Raw genomic sequence first — 21,839 nt, 5'->3', positions numbered from 1 at the left:
ACCACTCTCTGCTGCTGCTAAGTCGCTTCAGTCGTGTCTGACTCTGTGCGACTCCATAGATGGCAGCCCACCAGGCTTCCCCGTCCCTGGGATTCTCCAGGCAAGAACACTGGAGTGGGTTGCCATTTCCTTCTCCAATGCATGAAAGTGAAAAGTGAATTTGAAGTCGCTCAGTTGTGTCCGACTCTTAGCAACCCCATGGACTGCAGCCCACCAGGCTCCTCCATCCATGGGATTTTCCAGGCAAGAGTACTGGAGTGGGGTGCCATTGCCTTCTCCGACCACTCTCTAAGAACCGCTTAAGACATCTTTAAAAACTTTAACATAAGCAAACTGTGTTCAATTCAATTCTCCTATATTACAGAAAAGAAGACTGAGTCCCAGAATCTGAATGATACTGCTAATGATCATCAACAGGGGGATTAGGAAAATAACTTCTCTTCTGCTATACTAAATACGTTGGTCTCACTAGGAAAGGCAGTGCTGAAAGATAAGTAAGGCTGAGGAAGGCAGATGTGTGATGGTTACTGAAAGGCGGGTGATGCGAGCCACGCATATCATTAAAGGGAGAAAGGATGCTGGTGTTCGCTGAGCACCTACCGTGTGCCTGGCACTGTTTTAAGGACTTTACTTGCATTACTCATTTAGTCCTCACAACAGCCTGGTGACGTTGCTAATACTATTCCTATCATAAAAACAAGAAAACAGAGCCGAGAAGAGATGAGCTTCTGCAGCCAAAAAGCAGATCTGAAATTCAAACACCAGTCTATTTGACCTCTAAGCCCAGAGTTTTAATTTTCTTCCTGCTACATAGTGAGACCTGATAAATTCATCTATAAATACCTAAAGAGTGTCAGAACAGAGGAATTTCAAGTACAATATGCTTTTTTTTTTTTTAAATTATGTCTTCTATAAGGTATAAACCCATATTTTAAGCTCACAGTACTGAAAATTGCCATAACATTTCAGCCAGGAATATATCGATGCATAATTCCTTAACGCTAGTCAGAGGATTGTGACAATATCCTATAATGATTTAGCCTCTTAATTATAATTGTAGATTTCTAGTCTTATACAAAAAGTGCTACATTTACATAAAAAATATTAGAAGATGGGTTAGTTTCTTCAGTGCAATATTGTGCTTTAAATTTACCCACTAAAAACCTAAATTTTGAAGTGTATATGGGAATGTCAAGAGGCTCAAAAATTTTATGGTAGGGGATTCTCCTTTCCCTACCCTTCAAAAATCTCTTTCAAGAAGTGTAAGCTGCAATGTCAAAATGAGGAAGGATAGCTAACTTCTAAATAAATCTCAGGGAGCAGTGTCAACTGAGCTGGGGAGTCTGACAGCTGCCAAAAAGCAAGCGTAATGGTTTTTTGCGGGGGGGATGGCAGGTTGGTAAATACACTAATACTAAATCAAATGCTAATTCAAACTAACTTCCTGTGATTTAAGGGAATTTGTCAGAAACCAATGAGCCTGAAAGATGTTCATATATTGTTTTTTTTTTGGTTGATGGTCTTATGAGTAACTTAAGCGACTAAGATGCATTTCAATTTTAAACACTTAACCGTGAGACAGCTTGTATAAGGTTTAGGTCAAAAATTAGGGGCTTGAATCCAACTCATGGAAGTGTTCTGCTTGAGGTGTTCATTGGTAATTTTATTTTAATGTGAGAGCCAACTTTTTAAAAGGTAGAAAAAAAAATCACATGTGAAACATCCAGATCCTGAGCTTCTCATAAAAAAAAAAAAAAAAAAAAGAACAGGTTTTGGCAGTGATGGGCTCGCTTTCCCATATGCCCTAAACTGTGCTGAAGTTGTGTGTCAGCTGCCCCTTTGGAGAGGTCTGGTCACCAGGCCATGGTTCCCACCAGCCAACCCCACTCCTGTACTTACCTACCCCTTTCTCATCCCTAGAGGTATCTGAGATTGTGAACCCTATTTTATAGGAATGGAACAAGGGGAATGAAGGAATTAAAAAATAAATTGAGATATAAAGAAAAGATACAGCCGTATCATTTGGTCACTGTACTAAGTGACAGCAAGCAAACAGTGATTTGTGATAGAGTCTGTCACAGTGTCTTGGGACATATGATATCATCTGGCTTATGACGGGGAACTTTTCAAGGGGTGTAAATCCTTAAATGTTTACATGAAACGCTTTTAGTATTCTGGCACAAGATGAAGTTCTGGGTGACTATTTTGAGAGAACTCTTTTGTCAGATTTCAATTACAAAATAGCTCCTCATATTTTTCTACCAGTTCTAATATTTATGCTGAATTTCTTCAAGAGAAAAAAAAAAGGACATGGCTTGCTTAATTGTCCGTCACCTTGATTTAATCTTTCCAATAATCAGACTCTTCTCTTTCACTATCAGTAACTATGGCTCATCTCACACTCAGAAACCAAAACAAAATGCTTGATGGGGATCAGAAATATGCTCAGGATACACGAAGTAATGAAATACAGTCTCCGATTGGTCCAAGTTATCCTTTCTTCTCAACAAGCTACCTCTCAACAGTTTCTGGTTTTTGCCCACCAGGTGGCGAGATAACAGATTCAAGGTTTTATTTCAACTAGCACCTTTCTCAGAGAAGGCAATGGCAACCCACTCCAGTGTTCTTGCCTGGAGAATCCCAGGGGCGGCGCAGCCTGGTGGGCTGCCGTCTATGGGGTCGCACAGAGTCGGACACGACTGACGTGACTTAGCAGCAGCAGCAGCAGCACCTTTTTAAAAAAACAGAGATATCCTAAAGCACCTTAGGAAATTACTTTCAGGCCCCCTCCCTAGCCCTCTGCTCCTTCCAGTTCAATTCACCTTTTCCCCTAAAATACGATGGCATTTTTATCGGTGAGCCAGTTATCTTGTATTTTACAAAGAATGGGAAGCAAAGACCACTGCCAAGGATTCTGTCCAAGGTCACAAACAAAAAAGGCAAAATAAGGACTTGGACGTCTCAAGGCTTGGTCCAGGGTTTGGGAATCAGGAAACAGTGACCTTTGAACATCATTATTGGTGTGCCAAAATTCTTCATGGCAGAATATTTAAGGGTGTAAATTTAAAAGGAGGAAGTGAGGGGAGCCAAGGTGTCCGTGTTCCACAGCAAGTGAAAACAAACTCCTCAGGTTTCTAAGGAGGGGGGTGAAGCGAGGAACTGGGACAAGTGTGGGCCAGTGGGCAGACAGGAGAGGGGAAAAAAGGAGAGGAGGTATGTGATGGGCAGGAGGAAGGAGGCTGAGAGTAAGAAGGCACTCGGGACGGGAGGGGACCCGTGCTAAGCTGGCAGATCAAGGAAGGCAGCCACGAGCACTGAGAAAACTCAGAAATGCACGCGTCTCCCAAGTGTTTCCTAATGACAAGTCAGACAGATACCATGTCCCCAGTGAAGGAAACAGAGACACAAAGAAGACCCATAAAACACAGAAGATGTGCACTCATGCATTCTTCCATCACATGAGGGGCTCACATGCTCTGCAGGAGAGGCCTGTAATGGCTGAGGGGCCGCCCAGCACAGTGGTTAGCGGCGCGGTGCTGGGATCCAGACAAGCCCAGCTGCCTGGGTTTGAATCCAAATCCTACCATTCTCTAATTGGTTGAGCTGAACAAGTTACTTAACCTCACTGTGCCTGTTTTCTCTTCTGCAAAACGATCATGTTGAAGAACTAAGTGAAGTAAAGAAAACACTGAGAAGAGGGTCAGGCACGTAACAAGTGCTACTTAAGTTAAACAAGATGAATAACACATGTGATAAAGGAATGCATCGAGGAGACTCATATTCTCATCTCTGAGACAGTCACAGTATAAAAACAAAGCAGGGACTTCCCTGGTGGTCCAGTGGCTAAGACCCCCCTTCCTATGCAGGGGGTGCAAGTTTGATCGCTGGTTGGGAAGCTAAGGTCCCACATGCTGCATGAGCCAAAAACCAAAATGTAAAACAGAAGCAATATTGTAACAAATTCAATAAAGACTTTGAATATGGTCCACGTTAAAAAAAATATATAAGCAAAAACCAAACAAAGCATATTCTTCTAGCTACATGTTCATAGTGTGTATTAGTTGACCAGCTGTGTCTGACTCTGTACAATCCCATGGACTGTAGCCTGCCAGGTTCCTCTGTCCATGGGATTTCCCAAGCAAGAATACTAGAGTGGGTTGTCACTTCCTCCTCTAGGGGATCTTCCTGACCCAGGGATCGAACCTGGGTCTTATGCATGGCAGGCAGACTCTTTATGGTCTGAGCCACCAGGGAAGCCTATTCATATTCATGTATCCTTGTAGAAAGAATGTCACAAAACCCAAGACATTCTAAAGTTTAGGTAACAGATGGCTCACAAATCATGGACCTAGAGGGAAAGAACTCAATGACGAGGTAGCTGGAAGAGAGTAGAATGGGTAGGAGTATAAGGAACACACCTAAGAAATTACATACGAGTTCTGACTCTGGACGCCAGGCCTGGAGGGCTGGGGCTGAGGTGCTGGGGGTTAAGGGCAGCAACTGGCAGGGGTGACCAGCTGCAATGTGTTAAGACTGACTGGTGTCCTCTACTATCCATCAAACATGAGCGCAGGAGAAGAACCAAGCTGCCTCTCTGCCTTCTCGACTGCATTTCCACTCCCTTCACCTCTTCATTCTTCCGCTACAGCCTTCTTAGTTCAGGCTTCTGTTCTCTTGCCTGGGTTTCTGCCACTGGGCTTCCTGCTCCTGTCTCTGTATCCCATCCATCCTCCATGCTGCTTCCAGGGTTGCTTCCTCTCAGTAGATATGCGATCATGTCTCTGCCTCGTCAACCTCCCCCGATGAACTTCCCACACCCGATTACAGAAAAATCAGTCTTCACATGGTAGACTCTTCATTAGCTTGCTCCAGTGTCCCTGTCTAGGGACATTTCACCCTTCCCCCTCTGTACTCAACCAATTCTAATCCACCCTGGACTTCTCATTGTTCCCTGAATATACTATATCAAGGGCCCCAACCTCTGGGATCTAATGCCTAATGATCCGAGGTGGAGTTGATGTAATAATAATGGAAATAAAGTGCACAATAAATGCGATGCACTTGGACCATCCCCAAACCATCCCCCGCCCCAGTCCATGGAACACCTGTCTTCTACAAAATGGGTCCCTGGTGCCAAAAAGGCTGGAGACTGCTGTATCCTACGATGCTTTGCCTGGACCCCACTTTATGACCTTTTCTATCAGGAGAGGTCCTTTTCTTTCTCCGACACTAACCTTAATTGTCATCTCCTAAGGAATGTCCCTCCTCAGTTCCCTAAGCAAAGAAACACCTTCATTTTCGGAGCACCTATAGCCTTGTGACCAAGCATCTGTTACAATCCATGCCACCCAAGACTGTAATGTACGTGTTTCATTGTCTGACTTCCCATTAACCCCTCTGCACCTCAAAGAGACAGCCAACTGTTTACAAAACACCCAAACCTAGCATACTACCTTGCATATGGCATGGCTGCCTCTCAAAATATGTTGGTTGAATCAAACACAGGGGAAAGAGAATCTTGGTTCTAATAGTATAAGCTCAGCAGAAAACAAGAAAACACCTGAGACTGCTTTGCTAAGCCCTTCCCCTGCCCCCCACAGCTGTCAAGGGGAGTGACCGCCCACTGCTCACCGCTGAATATCCTTGTTCTTCCACAGGGAGGCAGACTGGGCCTTGGGCACTCGTTCAATGAAGTTCACCAACTCTTCCATGAGAAGCCTGAGTGGAAACAAGGAAAGCTATGAACACCCAAAAAGAGCGTCAGAAAAACATGGCACTCTAACACAGTCAAGAGAAAAGGGCTTGTTTGCCTGCCCCTCCCCAATCATCTTTCTTCCTGTTTCATAGAAATGTGGGCACCATTTTATATAAAGCTGAACAAAAACTTAGACTCTGTCTTGAATTTCCATGTTAAAAAATCGGAATGTAAATGATTTAATTCACCTTTAAAATAAGCCTGGAGTGTCGCTTATCTTGAAAGGCTGAAATATTTAAACCTACAGTTTTACTCTCACTCTTAAGATCTCTGCCTTTATTGAAGTAATTAAAAACACAGCAGGAGAAAAAGCTAAATGAGCATGAAGTATCTGATTTTGGTGGTAGCAGAGGTAGGGGCAGGATCGTTTCTTAATGACAACATTAAATGGACATTTTTAAACTGGGAAAACAAATTTTCTTCACATTATGTTTTAGGAATGAACAAAATTCCACATGCAAGAACACTAATCCTACAGGTCTAACTCAAGGACCTGCCAAAGAACAGGTTCTGCGACTGCAAGCTGGATTTCCACAGACTCCCACCTGAGGGAACCTGAGAGATGCCTCACTCAGCTGGTCAAAGATCTCATGCTCTGAGGAAGCCACGGAACAGAGCGCTGAGAGGCCCCTGCATAGCTACAGGATTTCCAGAAAGCTAGAAACAGACTTTTACATCTTGACTCCCCTATGTAATACAGTACAGATGTTCCGTATCGACTTAAATCCTCTCCCAATAAACATACAGGCGTGGCAAGCCATAAATTTATTAGCATTTTGAATGCTGGAAAACTTCATTTTGCTTCCATTTATTTACTTATTCCTAATACCATCGCTGTCTTTCATCTCAAGGGAGCAGCACCTGTTCTGGCATTCGAAGGTCTGGGATTCAGGCTCATGGCTGTTGTGGCTGTCGCTTTCAGGAGAACATTCTGCTATGTCCATCCTCAGGACTTAGCTTTCTCACATAATCTAATGCTTTCAGTTTCTCCTCTCCCTGAAACTGATCCATCACCTTTACTTCTCTATTATGTCTTTCCCTCAGATCTTTTATAGTTTTTCTGTACACACTGAGGGTAATAAATTGGACACAAAAAACACAGACAGATTTTGCTTCACTCCTGGTAATTCCATCTTGCTGGACTTCAGCCAGACTCTGGAACCTAGAACGAAGAGTCTATATTGCATGTGGATCCTGTAGTTTGGGTCTTGATAGTTTTACCTCATACCATACTGGGCTGTTTGCTTCAACACCATTCTTTCTGTTCTGGGGTAATTTTCTTCACATAATTTTTATTTTCTCACTAAATGATGCTATGGTTACTTGAAACAATCTTCTGTCCCACAGAGACTTGGGAGGGGCTGGCATCTGGCTCACAGCATTCTCAGAGTCAAAGAAAGACTGTGAGGTTTTCATTTCATTGGGTCTTGAGTTTCACTCAGTCAACAGTACAGACAACTTCATCTAAATTCTTATCCTGTTTTCTACCAGCCATCTCTTTCTCTCTTTTTTCCTTTTATTGGCATGTGGGATCTCAGTTACCGGATCAGGGATTGAACCCACACCCTCTGCAATATTAAGTGTGGAGTCTTCACCACAGGACCACCAGGGAAATCCTGCAAGCCATCTCTGTTTATAGCCTGCACTAAAAGGCAGGGGGCAGGGGAGGGGGGTGGGCGGATTTTGAAAGCAAAGTAGTAAATTTTCTTTTTTTTTTAAATGTGCTGTGTTCCTTTCTCCCCCAAAGCCCTCTGTATTGCATCTCGGTGGCACCTACTGAATGATACCTTCCCTAATTAGTGTCGTCTGCATAGAAGAGTTGTCCCTCTCTTTCTGTTTTTCTAAGACTAAATGACCACTATTTGCAGCATCCATCTCTAGGCAACTCCAACGAACATTTGTTTTATCAGCAGAGTTGTCTATTCATTCTGTTTCTCTGGGTCAGCTGCTCAGGGGGAAACAACGGTGCCCCTGGGCACAACACTCTATTAGAGAGTCACTGTGGAAGGGAGGAGCTCTCCAGCCACTCACTCACAGCTCAAGCAGAAATGCCCTCACCTGCCGATCTGAACGGTGGGCTCCGTGGCGTAGACTGTGCCCGTGAACCCGGTGTGCTCGGTGATGTAGGGCAGGGCCATCATGCAGTGATAGTTAGAGATGAGGATCACATCCACTGTAGACAGATCTATTAGCTCAGTCTGGAAAAAAAGGGGAGGGAGTGATACGTATCTGTGCGCGGCACACAGATCAGCATGATGGGGCTGAAAAATGACACTGTCAGAAGGCAGAGGAGCGGCTGTGGTGCTACAGAATAATGATGCAGTCCCTGTAATGTTTCCGGTCTCTCATACGGGGATATTCCCTAGTGCTGACGTGGAGCAGCAGGACAGGACGGCTGCTGATTTTACTAAAACAGAGTTCTGAGAGGCAGACGTATGAGGATAAATGACAACGGGACACTGGCCACTGCTGCCTGCCAGGTGGAGCCAGGTGACAGGAAGCAGCTGTGAGGGAGCACCACACAGGAAGCAGATCTTCAGAAGTCCACTGTGGCAGACAACTTTATTTTTTTTCGAGGTAACTTTTGACCACTAGTGCTGAATAGAGAACCACCCCCCCCCGCCGACAAATGTAGTGGCAGAGTCATAAAAGGAGGTTATACTCTTGTATTCTACCCTAATCACAACCCTCAGTCTACCCTTTACTCCACTATTAATGTCATGCGAACAGGGAAAAAGACAGGTTGGCAGGTGAGGAATAATGCTACTCATGTTGAGTAAATTTTATGAAAACTTTTAGTAGAAGGGAACAATTTTTACATAAATTTAAGCCCTACCTGCCTTAAAAAAAAATTATGAAGTATTTTTTTGGGGGCAATTGCTTCTGTGTTTTTTGTTTTTTTTAAAATATTTACTTATTCATTTGGTTGTGCTGGGTCTTAGTTGCAGCACACAAGATCTAGGCCCTTCACCAGGGATTGAACCAGGGACCAGCCATTAGGAATGCAGATTCTCAGCCCTGGACCACCAGGGAAGTTCCCCTACCTGCTTTTAAGGCTCAATTCTCTTCTTCCGCTAAGCCTTCCTGATTTGCCCAGATGAAAGAAAGCACTTCTTCCTAAGAACTGCCAAGGCACTTTGTGAATATCCCTCTTAAAGCAGTTACTACTCTTTACTATGGTGGGCACCTCAAAGTACCCCCTTGTCTCCCCAAACTGGAACATCTGAGATCAATAATCCCGTGGGACTCATCTCTGTCCCCTTCAAGCTGTGGCAGCCAGGACAGAACAGGCCTTGGTGGGTTGTTGTTGGAGGAATACATCGTGAGAAGCAGCGCCCTCTGTGGAGGCGCCATTGTGAGAAGCTAGCAGCTCTGGTTCAGAGACATCTCCTCAGTCTCTGAGCTCTCCCTCACGGAACTTATCCCACAGAAACTGCATGAGGTAGTACAGATAGCATGGGGTAACTCAAGAAAGAGTTTTTGTTAGGAGACTGGGGCACAGAGCCACTGTGTCCCCCACAGAGTAGAAGTAACAAAGATGTCTGCACCATATTTGCAAACGACAGAGATAGTGCACCATTTTGGCTGTGGGTATTTTCTGGTTGAATGACTTTATGTGTAAAGTAAATTGATTTAATAAAGCCACCAAGGCATAATCAGCTTCAGCTCCTTAGGACAGAAAGGAGATTAGAGTCAAAAGCTACTCACTGCCAAGGCAATGGCAATCTGTGTGAATAAAATGTCTAAGGACCACAACTTAACTCTGTGTTGCGTACTGCACTTCCAAGACTATGTCTTCACATTAATGAAGGAAGGTCTACTGGTCCTATTTCTCACCTCCTCTCCAGAACCCTTTTTAAACAAATGAGAAGGTTAAGACAGAGTAGCAGAGTGACAGGTACAGAAGAAAACAAGGGAAGGAGAGTTGAAGCAACAGTAAAGGCCAAAAACTCCCCTCCCTTCCTTCTACCTCTATAGAAACTGGGTAGGGATATTTGAAATTTCTCTTTAAGGATGTAAGAATCAGTCCACAGAGTCTAGAATGATAAGAAATCTGGTGAAGACAGCTGGAGGACAAATGTGTATACACACACACACACACACACACACACACACACACACACGTATTGCGTGTATATATATCAAAGACTGCCTACATAAACAATTTTCTGAGAAATAAATTTAACATCCAAACTATGTTTGTGTATTTACTTTCACTCAATGATAGCCCATAAAGATTATTTTTAAACTTCTATATAGACACTTTGGTTCTGTGTGTGTGTGTGCACGTGTGTGCTCAGATGTGTCTGACTTTTTGCGACCCCATGGACTATTGCCAGCCGGGCTCCTCTGTCCATGGGATTTCCCAGGCAAGAATACTGGAGTGGGTTGCCATTTCTTCCTCCAGGGGATCTTCCTGACCCAGGGATCGAACGCCCGTCTCTTGCATCTCTTGCACTGGCAGGCAGATTCTTTACCACTGCGCGACCTGGGAAGCCCAATACAGACACTTGGATTCTACAGACCATGAACTAGATCAAAACAATTATAATTTATTGGCTGCTTATTGTACTATCCTAGACTTTAGGCACAGTCTGTCGTACAGACTTTGGGGGAATACAAAGATGTTTAAAGTAACTGCACTAGATTGTAAATTCCACGAAGACTAGAATTTTAGCTCTGTATGGCTCAGCCACAAGTCAGCCAAGGCTGGACTGTGTGTAAGTCCCTCTCTTCTGATTCCAATACTCTCCTATTTTCTTCTGATCGTACAATGCCCTGGTTTCCCTTGAAACAGTAAGTACTACTAATATGTCATGGGCTACCCTGGTAGCTCAGATGGTAAAGAATCTGCCTGCAATGCAGGAGACCCTAGTTAGATTCCTGGGTTGGGAAGATTCGCTAGAGAAGGGATAGGCCACCTACTCTAGTATTCTTGGGCTTCCCTAATGGCTCAGCTGGTAAAGAATCCACCTGCAATGCGGGAGACCTGGGTTCAGTCCCTGGGTTGGGAAGATCTCCTGAGAAGGGAAAGGCTACCCACTCCAGTATTCTGGCCCAGAGAATTCCATGGACTGTATAGTCCATAGGGTTGCAAAGAGTCGGACACGACTAAGCAACTTTCCCTAACATGTCATAAACTACAAATTCTGATGCAAGTTGTTAAAAAAACCCTATGGCTCTAGAATCCAACATATAACGCTGCTGCTTCTAGCTTGGCAAAAGTGAACTGTGGAATGGTGACTGTCTAAATTCAAACTTTAGTAGGAGTCTATGGAGCAAGTCAGAAACACCCCAGTACCCCAAGCCAGGGATCCTCTGCTGTTGGTCACAAGCTGAAGGCTGCAGTGGTCAATGCCACAGGCAGTAAACTGAAAAATAAAAGCACCTGGAAATAGGAACCTTTGAACAGATGGGGGACTGGCCCACCAGCTCCTCAATGACAAATGAAGACGACAACGTTTTATCAGCAGTTAGGGAGAGCTCAGCATTTTGCTGTCTCCTTCACCCTTGCTCCTATTACTTCACCACAAACTCTCCCTTATCTGCCAACTTCAATGACCACGTCCTTCTCTGCTGTTCTTCGCTCTCTTTTGCTCTAAAAGGTCACCTCACATAGTTCAAAGAGAGAGAGAGAGAAAGTTTATCTAAAGGGTATCAACAGAAGTTGTAGAAATGGAAAGAGAGATAGGAAGAAAGGACAAAACTAAGAGACACAGCACACCCAATTTCTTTTCTCTCTGGCGCTGAACTGTGAAAGTCTGTTTGACAGGCACCGACACCCCCAGGGCACATGGAAAGGGCAGAATGTGGCTTCTCAGTGATTTGCCCAGGAACCTGGACAGGCTACTGGCATCCCCACAGTTCTCCTTTGTGCTGAGAACTCCACCCAGGCCACTCTGGGGATTAGCCCTGTCAGTTGAGATGTTTCCTTTAAGACTAATGCAAACTGATCTTTGTTTCCTTTAAAACAATGGAACTGGACTCAGACACTTATAACAAGTCTCATTGTGATGATAATATGTAAGCAACAGATATCCGTAACTCAGTTCAGAATCTGAATTTCAAGCAACATTTCATGTGTTATTAAGTCAGCAAGAAGTTTTCCAGTTTACTGTACTAGCGGAATAACAGCAATTCCCAATTACCCAAGACTAGAAAAAGTCTGGCTAACCTAAGACAGAGGCATTATCCAATGGGCCCACTGCAATCCTGGATGTGAAACCTGTAGATTCGGAGGGTGTACTCTATTCATTGTACTCCATCATATCGCGTGCTTGAGCATCTGTGGATTTTGGTACTCATGGGGGCTCCTAGAACCCATCCCCTCAGATACTACGGGATGACTGTAATTACAAAACTGAAAGACTTAGGTTATTCTTTACCTTGCTCAATACTATGCCCCAGTGTGAATGTCACTGGGGATTATAAAAAGAGCTAGGAAGAGAATGACTTCAGTGATTTATGGACAATACAAAAAGCTCCTAAATGATCGAATTTTAGTCGTATAACAAAGTGCCTAGGATAAGACTCATTTTGATTTCAAAATAAGAAGTTCAGCCCCTTAAAATTATTTCTTGTCTTCACTTTGAGACATGATCAGAAATGCTTTGTTCCTATAATAAGATTCACTTCACTCTTACCTCTGGTAGGCAGAATTCGGGTACAGAATCCACAAATACATGACCTGAGCACTCCTTTAGCTCCTAAAAGACATGAAAGAAAAAAAATTCTAGGACGAGATGGGTCAATAAACACAGTGCCAAAGAAATTCCATCCCCAAACCAGACTCTCTTTGAAGTGTTGCAGAAGGCTGGAGTTGGAGGAAAGTGGGAGAAGGTTATTAGGTCAACTGGTTCTTGTTTAAGCTCAGGGCAGCTGAACATTTTATTCAGTATTAAAAAAAATCAGGGCGTGCATGCACATTTCTTGATGCTTCTTTAAGGAAGCCATGTGTGGAGACAGGCTGCTTCCACAACTCCGACCCAGAGCTTTCCAAATAATAGTTATATGAACTACACCAGCAATATCAGAATGATCTGGAACAGACAGTGATGGAAGCAGACTCCTGGGTTTTACCTAAGATCTAAGGGATCAGACATGGAACCTATATCCATGACAAGCGTGTCTAGTGATTCTGTTCTGCAATTAGACTGGGAGTCCAGAGTGCAGATAAATGAACTGGAACCCCTTTCTCCTCCTACCAAGGTTTGAGGGGCAAATAAGGAAGGAGATGAAGAATACAGGATAGGGATTAAATCACACCCCCACCACCATTCAAAAGAAAACGCTGTATTTATACACTGCAACTCCCCACACTGCCCATGACCTACCGTATTTAATAGGCCTATCTTCCTTCAAATTCTTTCACAAACAGACCCTGAGAAAAGGGTGTGTGAAAGCTTATAAGAGAGGTGCTAAAAAAAAAAAAAAAAATAGCAGGAGGAAGGGCAAGTGATAAAAAAAAAAAATAGCAGGAGGAAGGGCAAGTGATAAAGGGCAAAGAAGCTGGCCGATAATAGATGTGTCACACAGCCACATTCCACCGTGGGCAAAGGGGAGACTCTGAGAAACGGTATCAAACGTACACCCAGGAGTGATTCTACCCAGAGGCAAGGGACCTGGGATATTTATACAGCAATTTCTGCATCTAGGGGAGCTTCAGGAAAAAACTGTCAGGCAAAGCCATACAAATGCCAGCAGCTGTAAAATTCCTTTTGAATTTTACAAGTCTCCTATCAGAAGCTTAGAGAACATTTTCTACTCTTGTCTTCCATTGTAAATTCCGGTTCTTCTCCTTATATGACTACCATTTAACCAGTGAAATGCAGAGCCAGAAAGAGACTGAAACCATTTGTAATTACAATATACCTGCCAGTGAAAAACAAATGAGCAATTGCGGTTAATGGAGGAAGACCCCCAATTCCCTTGGGATGAGATTAAAAACGATTAAAGACAGATCATGGGAAACTGCAAAGCACTGCCCAGCCTTTCATCGGTTGTGTAATCTTCTTCCCCACACTCCCCATGCCCTGCCATGTACCAGGGTGCGGGGTCTGTCTACCTCGCCTGACAGATCCTCCTCTGAGGTGCTCATCTTTCCTGGCCTGGAGCAGCGTATTTGCCATTCTGAGCACTTACAATGTCACTGTATTTTATTCGCCACTCCCTCCTAATGAAATGCTCCCACAGACACATGCGAGTCATCTTGCTCACAATGCATGGGTAATGGGATGCTTCTGAGCCTTTCTCTGGGAACAATGATTTACAGCCAGCAAGAGACACAGGCTGAAATTTCATCAGGTGCGCAGGTTCTTGAATGTCACCTAATTTTACAGTTAGGCTATGAGGGAAATCTGATTTCAAGTCATGCATCTGGCTTGCACTTGAAGCCGGGGTGAGGGGGCAGGTACAGGAATTAATTCTGTAAAAAGAGCTCCTCTTTATTTTACAATATCTATTAGGAGAAGGAAATGCCTTACTCAGATGAATCATTTTAAGGATCCTCATATTCAGTCTTTTAATTATGAAACTGGGGAGAGGAAGAATGACATGGAGGTGTAAGAATGGCGTGGATAAGCTTTACAGTGTCTAATCTTCCTTTATCTCTCATTTTTTTCAGAAGAAAATTTGGCTAGATAAGTTTTAACTTTTGTTTTGTATCTCTGGTCTCTCACATGGAACTTAAATGCCTAAAATTGATCTGAGGAAGGACATACCATGAAGACAATCTAATGGCAAAAATTTAACAGCCTTGAAAAAAATAAAAAGTAATTTGAGTCATTCACAGTTTAGGCCTAGTTAGCAATTAAAGTCATTAAGAGAACTCCAAATTCCTGCTGCTGCTGCTGCTAAGTCGCTTCAGTTGTGTCTGACTCTGTGTGACCCCATAGACAGCCTCCTACCAGGCTCCTCTGTCCCTGGGATTCTCCAGGCAAGAACACTGGAGTGGGTTGCCATTTCCTTCTCCAATGCATGAAAGTGAAAAGTGAAAGTGATTTGTGTTAAAAGAACCATGTTCTTTTTTCACAAATTATAAGAGTATCCATGCCAGGCTACGATCATAGATCATAGACTGGAAGGCCCTTTGTTCACGTTTACTTGAACACGTGATTCCCTCTCACGGCCCCAGAGCACATGGCCTAGAAGTGAAACACTTGGCTCCTCAGTCTATTCTCCACTCTGCAGTCAAAGTGGTCTGAGCAGAGGATGACCCTGCCTGCAGCAACCTCTGTGGCCCGTCGTTACCTAAAGAAGATTCAAAGTTTTGACAATGCCCTATGTGACCTGGTCCCTAGGAGAGCCGTTTAAAACTCAACAGTGTTTGGTGGGCTTTAAAGTTATTTTAAAAAAAAGTTCACTCCTTACAGGAAGAGTCAGTATAGCCTCAAAACGAAATGAGCTGGACGGAATTCTCTAACAAGCAATGCCAATGAAACACTCATCACAATTCTAGAAATAATAGCTTTCTTTTTGGGGTGATAAAATGTATTTCCAGCTGAAGTCCCTAGATTTTACACATGAGAAAACTGGATCTGAATCTGAACACCAAGACTCCTTAAAAAGCTCTTAAAAACAGTAATTACCAAGTACTGAAGACTCTACATGGGTCACAGGAGTTTTTAGGGAGAAGACCAAGGGGAAGAAATGAACCCAGTAGTCACATTACTGTCGGGTGACTGCAGAACGACAAGATGGCTTCCCAGTGGGTGCAGATACACTTCAGCTTATCATTACCTTGTCCAAGAAAGCGTTTCCATCCTTTAGGGACCAGCCAGGAAGATTGGACAGTCTGGGACTGCAAAACAAAAGATTAAATTATCCTAAATAGATTATAATCCTCAGTGATTTCATGGTGACTGTACCGGCTCCACAAAATGAAAAACAGTTGAAAGGAGTGGCAGCAAGGCTCACCCAAAGTAACAATCAGAAAGATGAAAAGTAACCAAGTGGTATCAAGCTTAAGAATTACGTGGCAATGGAACATTAAAAAGTGAAAGAGTTCTGCCCTCAATTGGGAAAATTAAAAGAATGCTATGCAGAATAATGAAGAGAAAAAAGAAAGATGAGGCACGACAGCATTGTATAGTTTTGCAGTCACTGGCCCTGACTTCTCCTTGCTTGCGTTTGACAACAGGCCTGAGGGGAAGGCCGAATGGGACCCTCATATTGCGGAGGACAAAACAGGCTCAGAGAGGTCAGGTGTCTGTCAAGAACACTTAGCTGCCTACCAACCAGAATTTACCACAAATGAAAATCAGAATTCGGCTCAAAGTCACCTCTGGATTCATTGCTTAAATGAATTAGTCACTTGTTACCTGTACCTTGAGTTTCCAATTCTGGCAAATGAAGCTAGCTTTTCTCAGTGTTATAAAACGACACCGTATCTCAGTGAGCAACTTCTAGAAGGTGAGGTTAATTTCACATATATGTTATATCAAAGAAATCTGAACCAGAATCATTCACTTTGGCAAGCTCAGAATTTAACTGAGTGCTACGAGCTGACCAGAAGAATTACACTGGAGGCTGAAAACGCAAACACTTTGGGAGAAAAAAAAAATGTTGGTAAAAAGAAAAACTTAATGACCAAGGTGATATGTGAAGAAAACACATCAGAAGCACAAGGTAGATTGCAAAAGGATTTTAGCACTTCAACACAAAATTAAATTAAAAAATAAAGGGCAAAGTATGGGTGTGGGACTAAAAGACCCTACAACCCCAAACCAAATGAATGTATAGTACTTTATCCTCTTGCTAAACTGATTATCATCAAATTCTGACTTTGTAATTAGGTGCTAGGTATGAAACTCAAATTGAAACAAATAATGTGACATATTTGTCAATCTTCCAGCAAAGATTAAAAACCTGAATAATATATATATATATATACATGCATCTGATTTTAGCAAAAAAGGTAAGAATTTGACATAATTCCTAGTTCACAGAAAAGCTGTTAAGAATATAAGTACAATGAAGTCCCACATACCCTTTGCCTAGATTCTCTGTTTACATTTTGCCTTTATTAGTCAAAAAGTGAGAATTCTGAATTTCATTCTTGAGAATGAAAATACTACTAGGAGAATCAAATTTGGCTGGCATAAATTACATCTGAAAAACTTAAAAAAAATGCTTGGAGTTTTCTCAGAAAAATACTCTGTTACCATTAGATGTTGAATTTCCATTTCATTTCATAGTCACATGTGTACCTTCACTTAGAGACTTTTTAAAAAAATATTTACTACCAGATCAGATTAAAAAACCAAGCATTCTAATAAAAGCGTAATGATAGGCCAGTCTCAATACTATTCTCATTTCATGCACGTGGACTCTTTACAGGAAGGTTATAAATGTCCACTTCCCTTTACAAAGAGAACTGGATCAGAGGACTTGTATCCTGTTTGTTCCCTACTAGACACACACAACTCAGCCTTCAAATTACAGATGATTGATTCAATTAGTTTTGTCCTCAACAAGTGATTAGAAATGGTATGCTGCTGTGCTCAGTCGCATCCGACTCTCTGAGATCCCAAGGACCGTAGCCCGTCAGGCTCCTCTGTCCATGGGATTTCCCAGGCAAGAATATTGGAGCGGGTTGCCATTTCCTTCTCCAGGGGATCTTCCTCACCCAAGGATCAAACCTGTGTCTCCTGCACTTCAGGCAGATTTTTTTTACCGTGTGAGCCACCAGGAAAATCCATTTGCTGCTTATTAAAAAACAATTTTTTTTAAAGTAAAAATTTCAGGTATTATTGTTGGCTAAACATTGTTTATAACATCAAAGACTTCTATGAAATATCTGGAGTTATTTTGGATTTGAGAAATTGCCTGTAGATGGGACTGAAGGCTCAAAGAGCCTGACCACGTTGTAACAATAGTGCCAAAGATAAAGGGGCACAGAAACGGAGCCCCCGGCGGCAAATGGATGCTGACTATAGAGATGCAAAGGGTTGTTTTTAGGTCCAATTAGGTTAATGACTAAACTATGAAGAGCTAGTAAATGTTAAGCTACCAAAGAGGAAGATAAATGTACTACTTTGTTCTTAATGATTACAAAATTTCACCATGTAAATTTTTTGAACAAGGAAACAAGTCTCTTCACAAAAATCTACATTAAAGAAACATGGGAGGTAATGATATTAGAAAAATTCTGATTACAGATGAACACATCTTTGTACCCACTATTTAACAATAATTTCTATGGGAAAAAAGGGCGCCAATAAAAAATGTTAGTCAAAAAAATATGTATACAAAAATTTTTTTAGTAGTTTTAAAAACAGGTAAAGTATAAGTAACTAAATAAACAACCTAAGGTATTTGAAAATAACCTATTGTCTAGAAAAACAGTGAAAGGTAGAATGAACATGGTATCCAATTCATTTTCTCTTTATATGTTTCATTTTCCCATTTTCCGGCTTTGAAATGCATTACTTTTATAATCAGGAAATAGTGCGAGAGGCATGACTACATTCATTCATTCAAAATATATAAAAGCTTACTCTTGATTAAAATAGGCAAAGTAGAGGGATATGGCAATAAATAACCCTTGAGTTTGAGGAGCTTGCACTGCAGTACAGGGAGACGGTAAACAGCAATTACAATGGATTAAAATAAACGCTCCGACAGGGAGCGCAGAGGTACTATGGTTCATACAGGAAGGGCACTTGTGACAGTGTGCAGAGGTGTGAGAGAGCAGGAACACGGAACAGGAGCACGAGGTGAAGACAGAAAGAGGGATAGGGAACGGCCTCATCATTTAGTGAAGTGTTGAAGCGGGAAAGAGGTATTCATCTTCACTTGTTCATTCATGAGTCTTGATTTATGTGTCAGGCACTCAGAGGCTGGTGATACTGACCACGAGCAAAATGTGCCTGTCATCCTGACAGGGTAGGGGAAACTGATCAAGTAGTCACACACACAGAGAGCAAGCTGTTACTAATGATGAGGCAGCGTCACACAAAGCGCCACGGAGTCTCCTAACACGAGAGTGATCTAGGCAGCATCGGGACCCCTTGAGTCCCTGCTGATCGAGCTGATATCTGGATGTTGGGAAGTCAAGGGGCAAGTGTGTGTGTGTGTGTGTGTTTGTGTGTGTATGTGTGGTGATTTGTCCTTCACTGTGTCTGACTCTTTGCGACCCCATGGACTGTAGCCCACCAGGCTCCTCTGTCCATAGGGTTTCCCAGGCAAGAATACTGAAGTGGGTTGCCATTTCCTCCTCCAGGGGATCCTCCCAACCCAGGGATGGAACCCGCATCTCCTGTGCTGGCAGGCGGGTTCTTCATCACTGAACCATCTGTAGTGGGATCAAAGGGCAGGGTTTGGAGGGAATAGAGCAAGAAGATGGCTGCAAAGCCCAATCACTCTCACCAGCCCTCAGTATGGATGTCTTAAAAAAGGTCATTCAAATGAAATTTCATGGAGAGTCCCATATACACTACTCTCCCCCTCAACCAACAAAAATGCCATCTCTCTGTCCTTCCCATGTAGCAAGCGGTATCAGAAATTATTTCAGAGAGGAGCTCCTGCTTAGCAGGTAGGCTAAGGCAAAGGTGGGATGGGGGAAGGGTGGAGAGCCTTCTTGGCTGAAGGAACAATCTGTGTAGACTGCTCCCAGGTAGGAGAGAAGTCTTTGAAACTGAAGGAACACAAAGAGCAGGAGACTAGAAGGGTATCAAATGTACCAAGAGGAACTTGGTACTTAACCTAAAAGCAATGAAAAAATCCACTGAAAGATCTTAAACAGATGAGAGACGAGATTAGATCAGTCTTTCTGTTAATAAAAGGTGATTCTGGAGAAAACTGACATCAAGTACCCTCTGAAAACATGTGCCACCATTTGTGTGGTAATCCTACCAAAAACAGTAAGCCCAACCTCACTGTGAAGAATCACGAGACCAACCCAAACTGAAAGATGTTACATAAAATAATTGGCCTGTACTCCTAAAAATGGCAAGGTCATCAAAGACACAGGGCTGTGAAGACATGACTGAATGCAATGTCATCTGGATTGAACCCTGGACCAGTAAGTTGCTTTTCTTTTTTGCTATAAAAGGCATTACAGAGAAATATGAGCTGGTGTAGCTTGGGAAATATAAATAAGGTGTTAAGTTGCTTCTGCCACGTCCGACTCTTTGCGACCCCATGGACAGTAGACCGCCAGGCTCTTCTCTCCACTGGATTTCCCAGGCAAGAAAACCGGAGTGGGTTGCCATGCCCTTCTCCAGGGCATCTTCCTGACCCAGAGACTGAACCGCGTTTCTTTTTTTTTTTCCTCTAATTTTTTATTTTTTAAAATTTATTTTAATTGGAGGCTAATTACAATATTGTGGTGGTTTTTGCCATACATTGACATAAATCAGCCATGGGTGGACATGTGTTCCCCATCCTGACCCTCCCTCCTACCTCCCTCCCCATCCCATCCCTCAGGGTCATCCCAGTGCACCAGCCCTGAGCACCCTGTCTCATGCATCGAACCTGGACTGGTGATCTTTTTCACATATGGTAATATACATGTTTCAATGTTATTCTCTCAAGTCATCCCACCCTCACCTTCTCCCACAGAGTCCAAAAGACTGTTCTTTACATCTAGGTCTCTTTTGCTGTCTTGCATATAGGGTCATCATTACCATCTTTCTAAATTCCATATATATGCGTTAATATACTGTGGTGTTTTTCTTTCTGACTTACTTCGCTCTGTGTAATAGGCTCCAGTTTCATCCACCTTATTAGAACTGATTCAAATGTATTCTTTTTAATGGCTGAGTAATACTCCATTGTGTATATGTACCACAGCTTTCTTATTCACTCATCTGCTGATGGACATCTAGGTTGCTTCCATGTCCTGACTATTATAAACAGTGCTGTGATGAACATTGGGGTACACGTGTCTCTTTCAATTCTGGTTTCCTCAGTGTGTATGTCCAGCAGTGGGATTGCTGGGTTGTATGGCAGTTCTATTTCCAGTTTTTTAAGGAACCTCCACACTGTTCTCCACAGTGGCTGTACTAGTTTGCATTCCCACCAACAGTATAAGAGGTGAACTGCGTTTCTTATGTCTGCTGCATTAGCAGGCAGGTTTTTTACAAGTAGTGAAACCTGGGAAGCCCAATATAGCTCAGATATTAGGATGATATCAATGTAAGTTTCTGGATTTTGATTATTGTGCTGTGGTTATGTAAGAGAATGTCCTCTTATAAAACAGGAACTTGAGTATTTAAGGGGCAAAGAAGCATCCTGTCTGTATCTTTCAAATGGGTCAGAGAAAACTATATATGTATGTATTAAGAGGAAGTGATAAAGTGAATGTGATAAAATGTCAATAACTGGTAACAATAATTGGGAATTGTGTGTACTATTCTTGCAACTTTTCCATAATCTGAAGTAACTCCAAAATAAAACATTACAAAAAAAGAAGACTCTGGATTCAGACAGGGGCAAGGACAGAATTGAAGAAACTGGTTAGAAGGCTTCGGCAGTAATGCATGTAAAAGAGGATGACGGCCACCACAGTAGCACTTATGAGAAGTGACGGGAGTCTAGCACTATCTAGGAGGTGAAAAATGACAAGGCTCAATGAAAGATTTGGCTTCTCTGGTGGCTCAGTAGTAAAGAACCCACCTGCCAATGCAGGAGACTTGGGTTCAATCCCTGGGTCAGGAAGATCCCCTGGAGGAGAAAACGGCATCCCCACTCCAGTATTCTTGTCTGGGAAACCCCATGGTCAGAGGAGCCTGCCCAAAAGAGTTCATGGGGTCGCCAAGAGAGTCAGACATGACTCAGTGACTACACAACAGCAGCAACAACAAACGGAAGACCGGGTGCAGGGAGGGAGGAAGGCGGCATCTGGGGAACTCCCAGTTCTCTGGCCTTTCTATCAGGATGCCCTTTCCTAAGACAGGGCAGCAACGGGCGGGACCAGGTCTGGGAGGGTTGGTTCTCCTCTTCTGGACCAAGTCTAATCACCATCTCAGTTTGAGGCATGCTGAGTTCTGAAGTGCTTTCAAAGGTACATCCAAAGACAGAAGCCGAGTGGGTGTTTTGGATTTATGAATGTGGAACTCAGAAGAGCATTATTAACTGAAAA

General features: G+C 42.9%; 1 protein-coding gene across 1 annotated transcript in view; it reads right to left on the bottom strand.

The window, feature by feature from the left end:
* INTS9 (integrator complex subunit 9) overlaps positions 1 to 21,839 on the bottom strand; it is a 127,049-nt gene that overhangs the window by 62,759 nt on the left and 42,451 nt on the right. Inside the window, exons 3-6 of the mRNA XM_019965827.2 lie at positions 15,494 to 15,554; positions 12,400 to 12,462; positions 7,814 to 7,953; positions 5,632 to 5,718 (exon numbers count right to left, since the gene is read on the bottom strand). Coding sequence (XP_019821386.2) covers positions 5,632 to 5,718; positions 7,814 to 7,953; positions 12,400 to 12,462; positions 15,494 to 15,554 — 351 coding nt within the window. The remainder of the gene's footprint in view (positions 1 to 5,631; positions 5,719 to 7,813; positions 7,954 to 12,399; positions 12,463 to 15,493; positions 15,555 to 21,839) is intronic.

The sequence above is a fragment of the Bos indicus genome, chromosome 8 (assembly GCF_029378745.1).
Source record: "Bos indicus isolate NIAB-ARS_2022 breed Sahiwal x Tharparkar chromosome 8, NIAB-ARS_B.indTharparkar_mat_pri_1.0, whole genome shotgun sequence".
Lineage (NCBI taxonomy): Eukaryota > Metazoa > Chordata > Mammalia > Artiodactyla > Bovidae > Bos > Bos indicus.
This window is presented reverse-complemented; position numbering and strand designations above follow the sequence as displayed.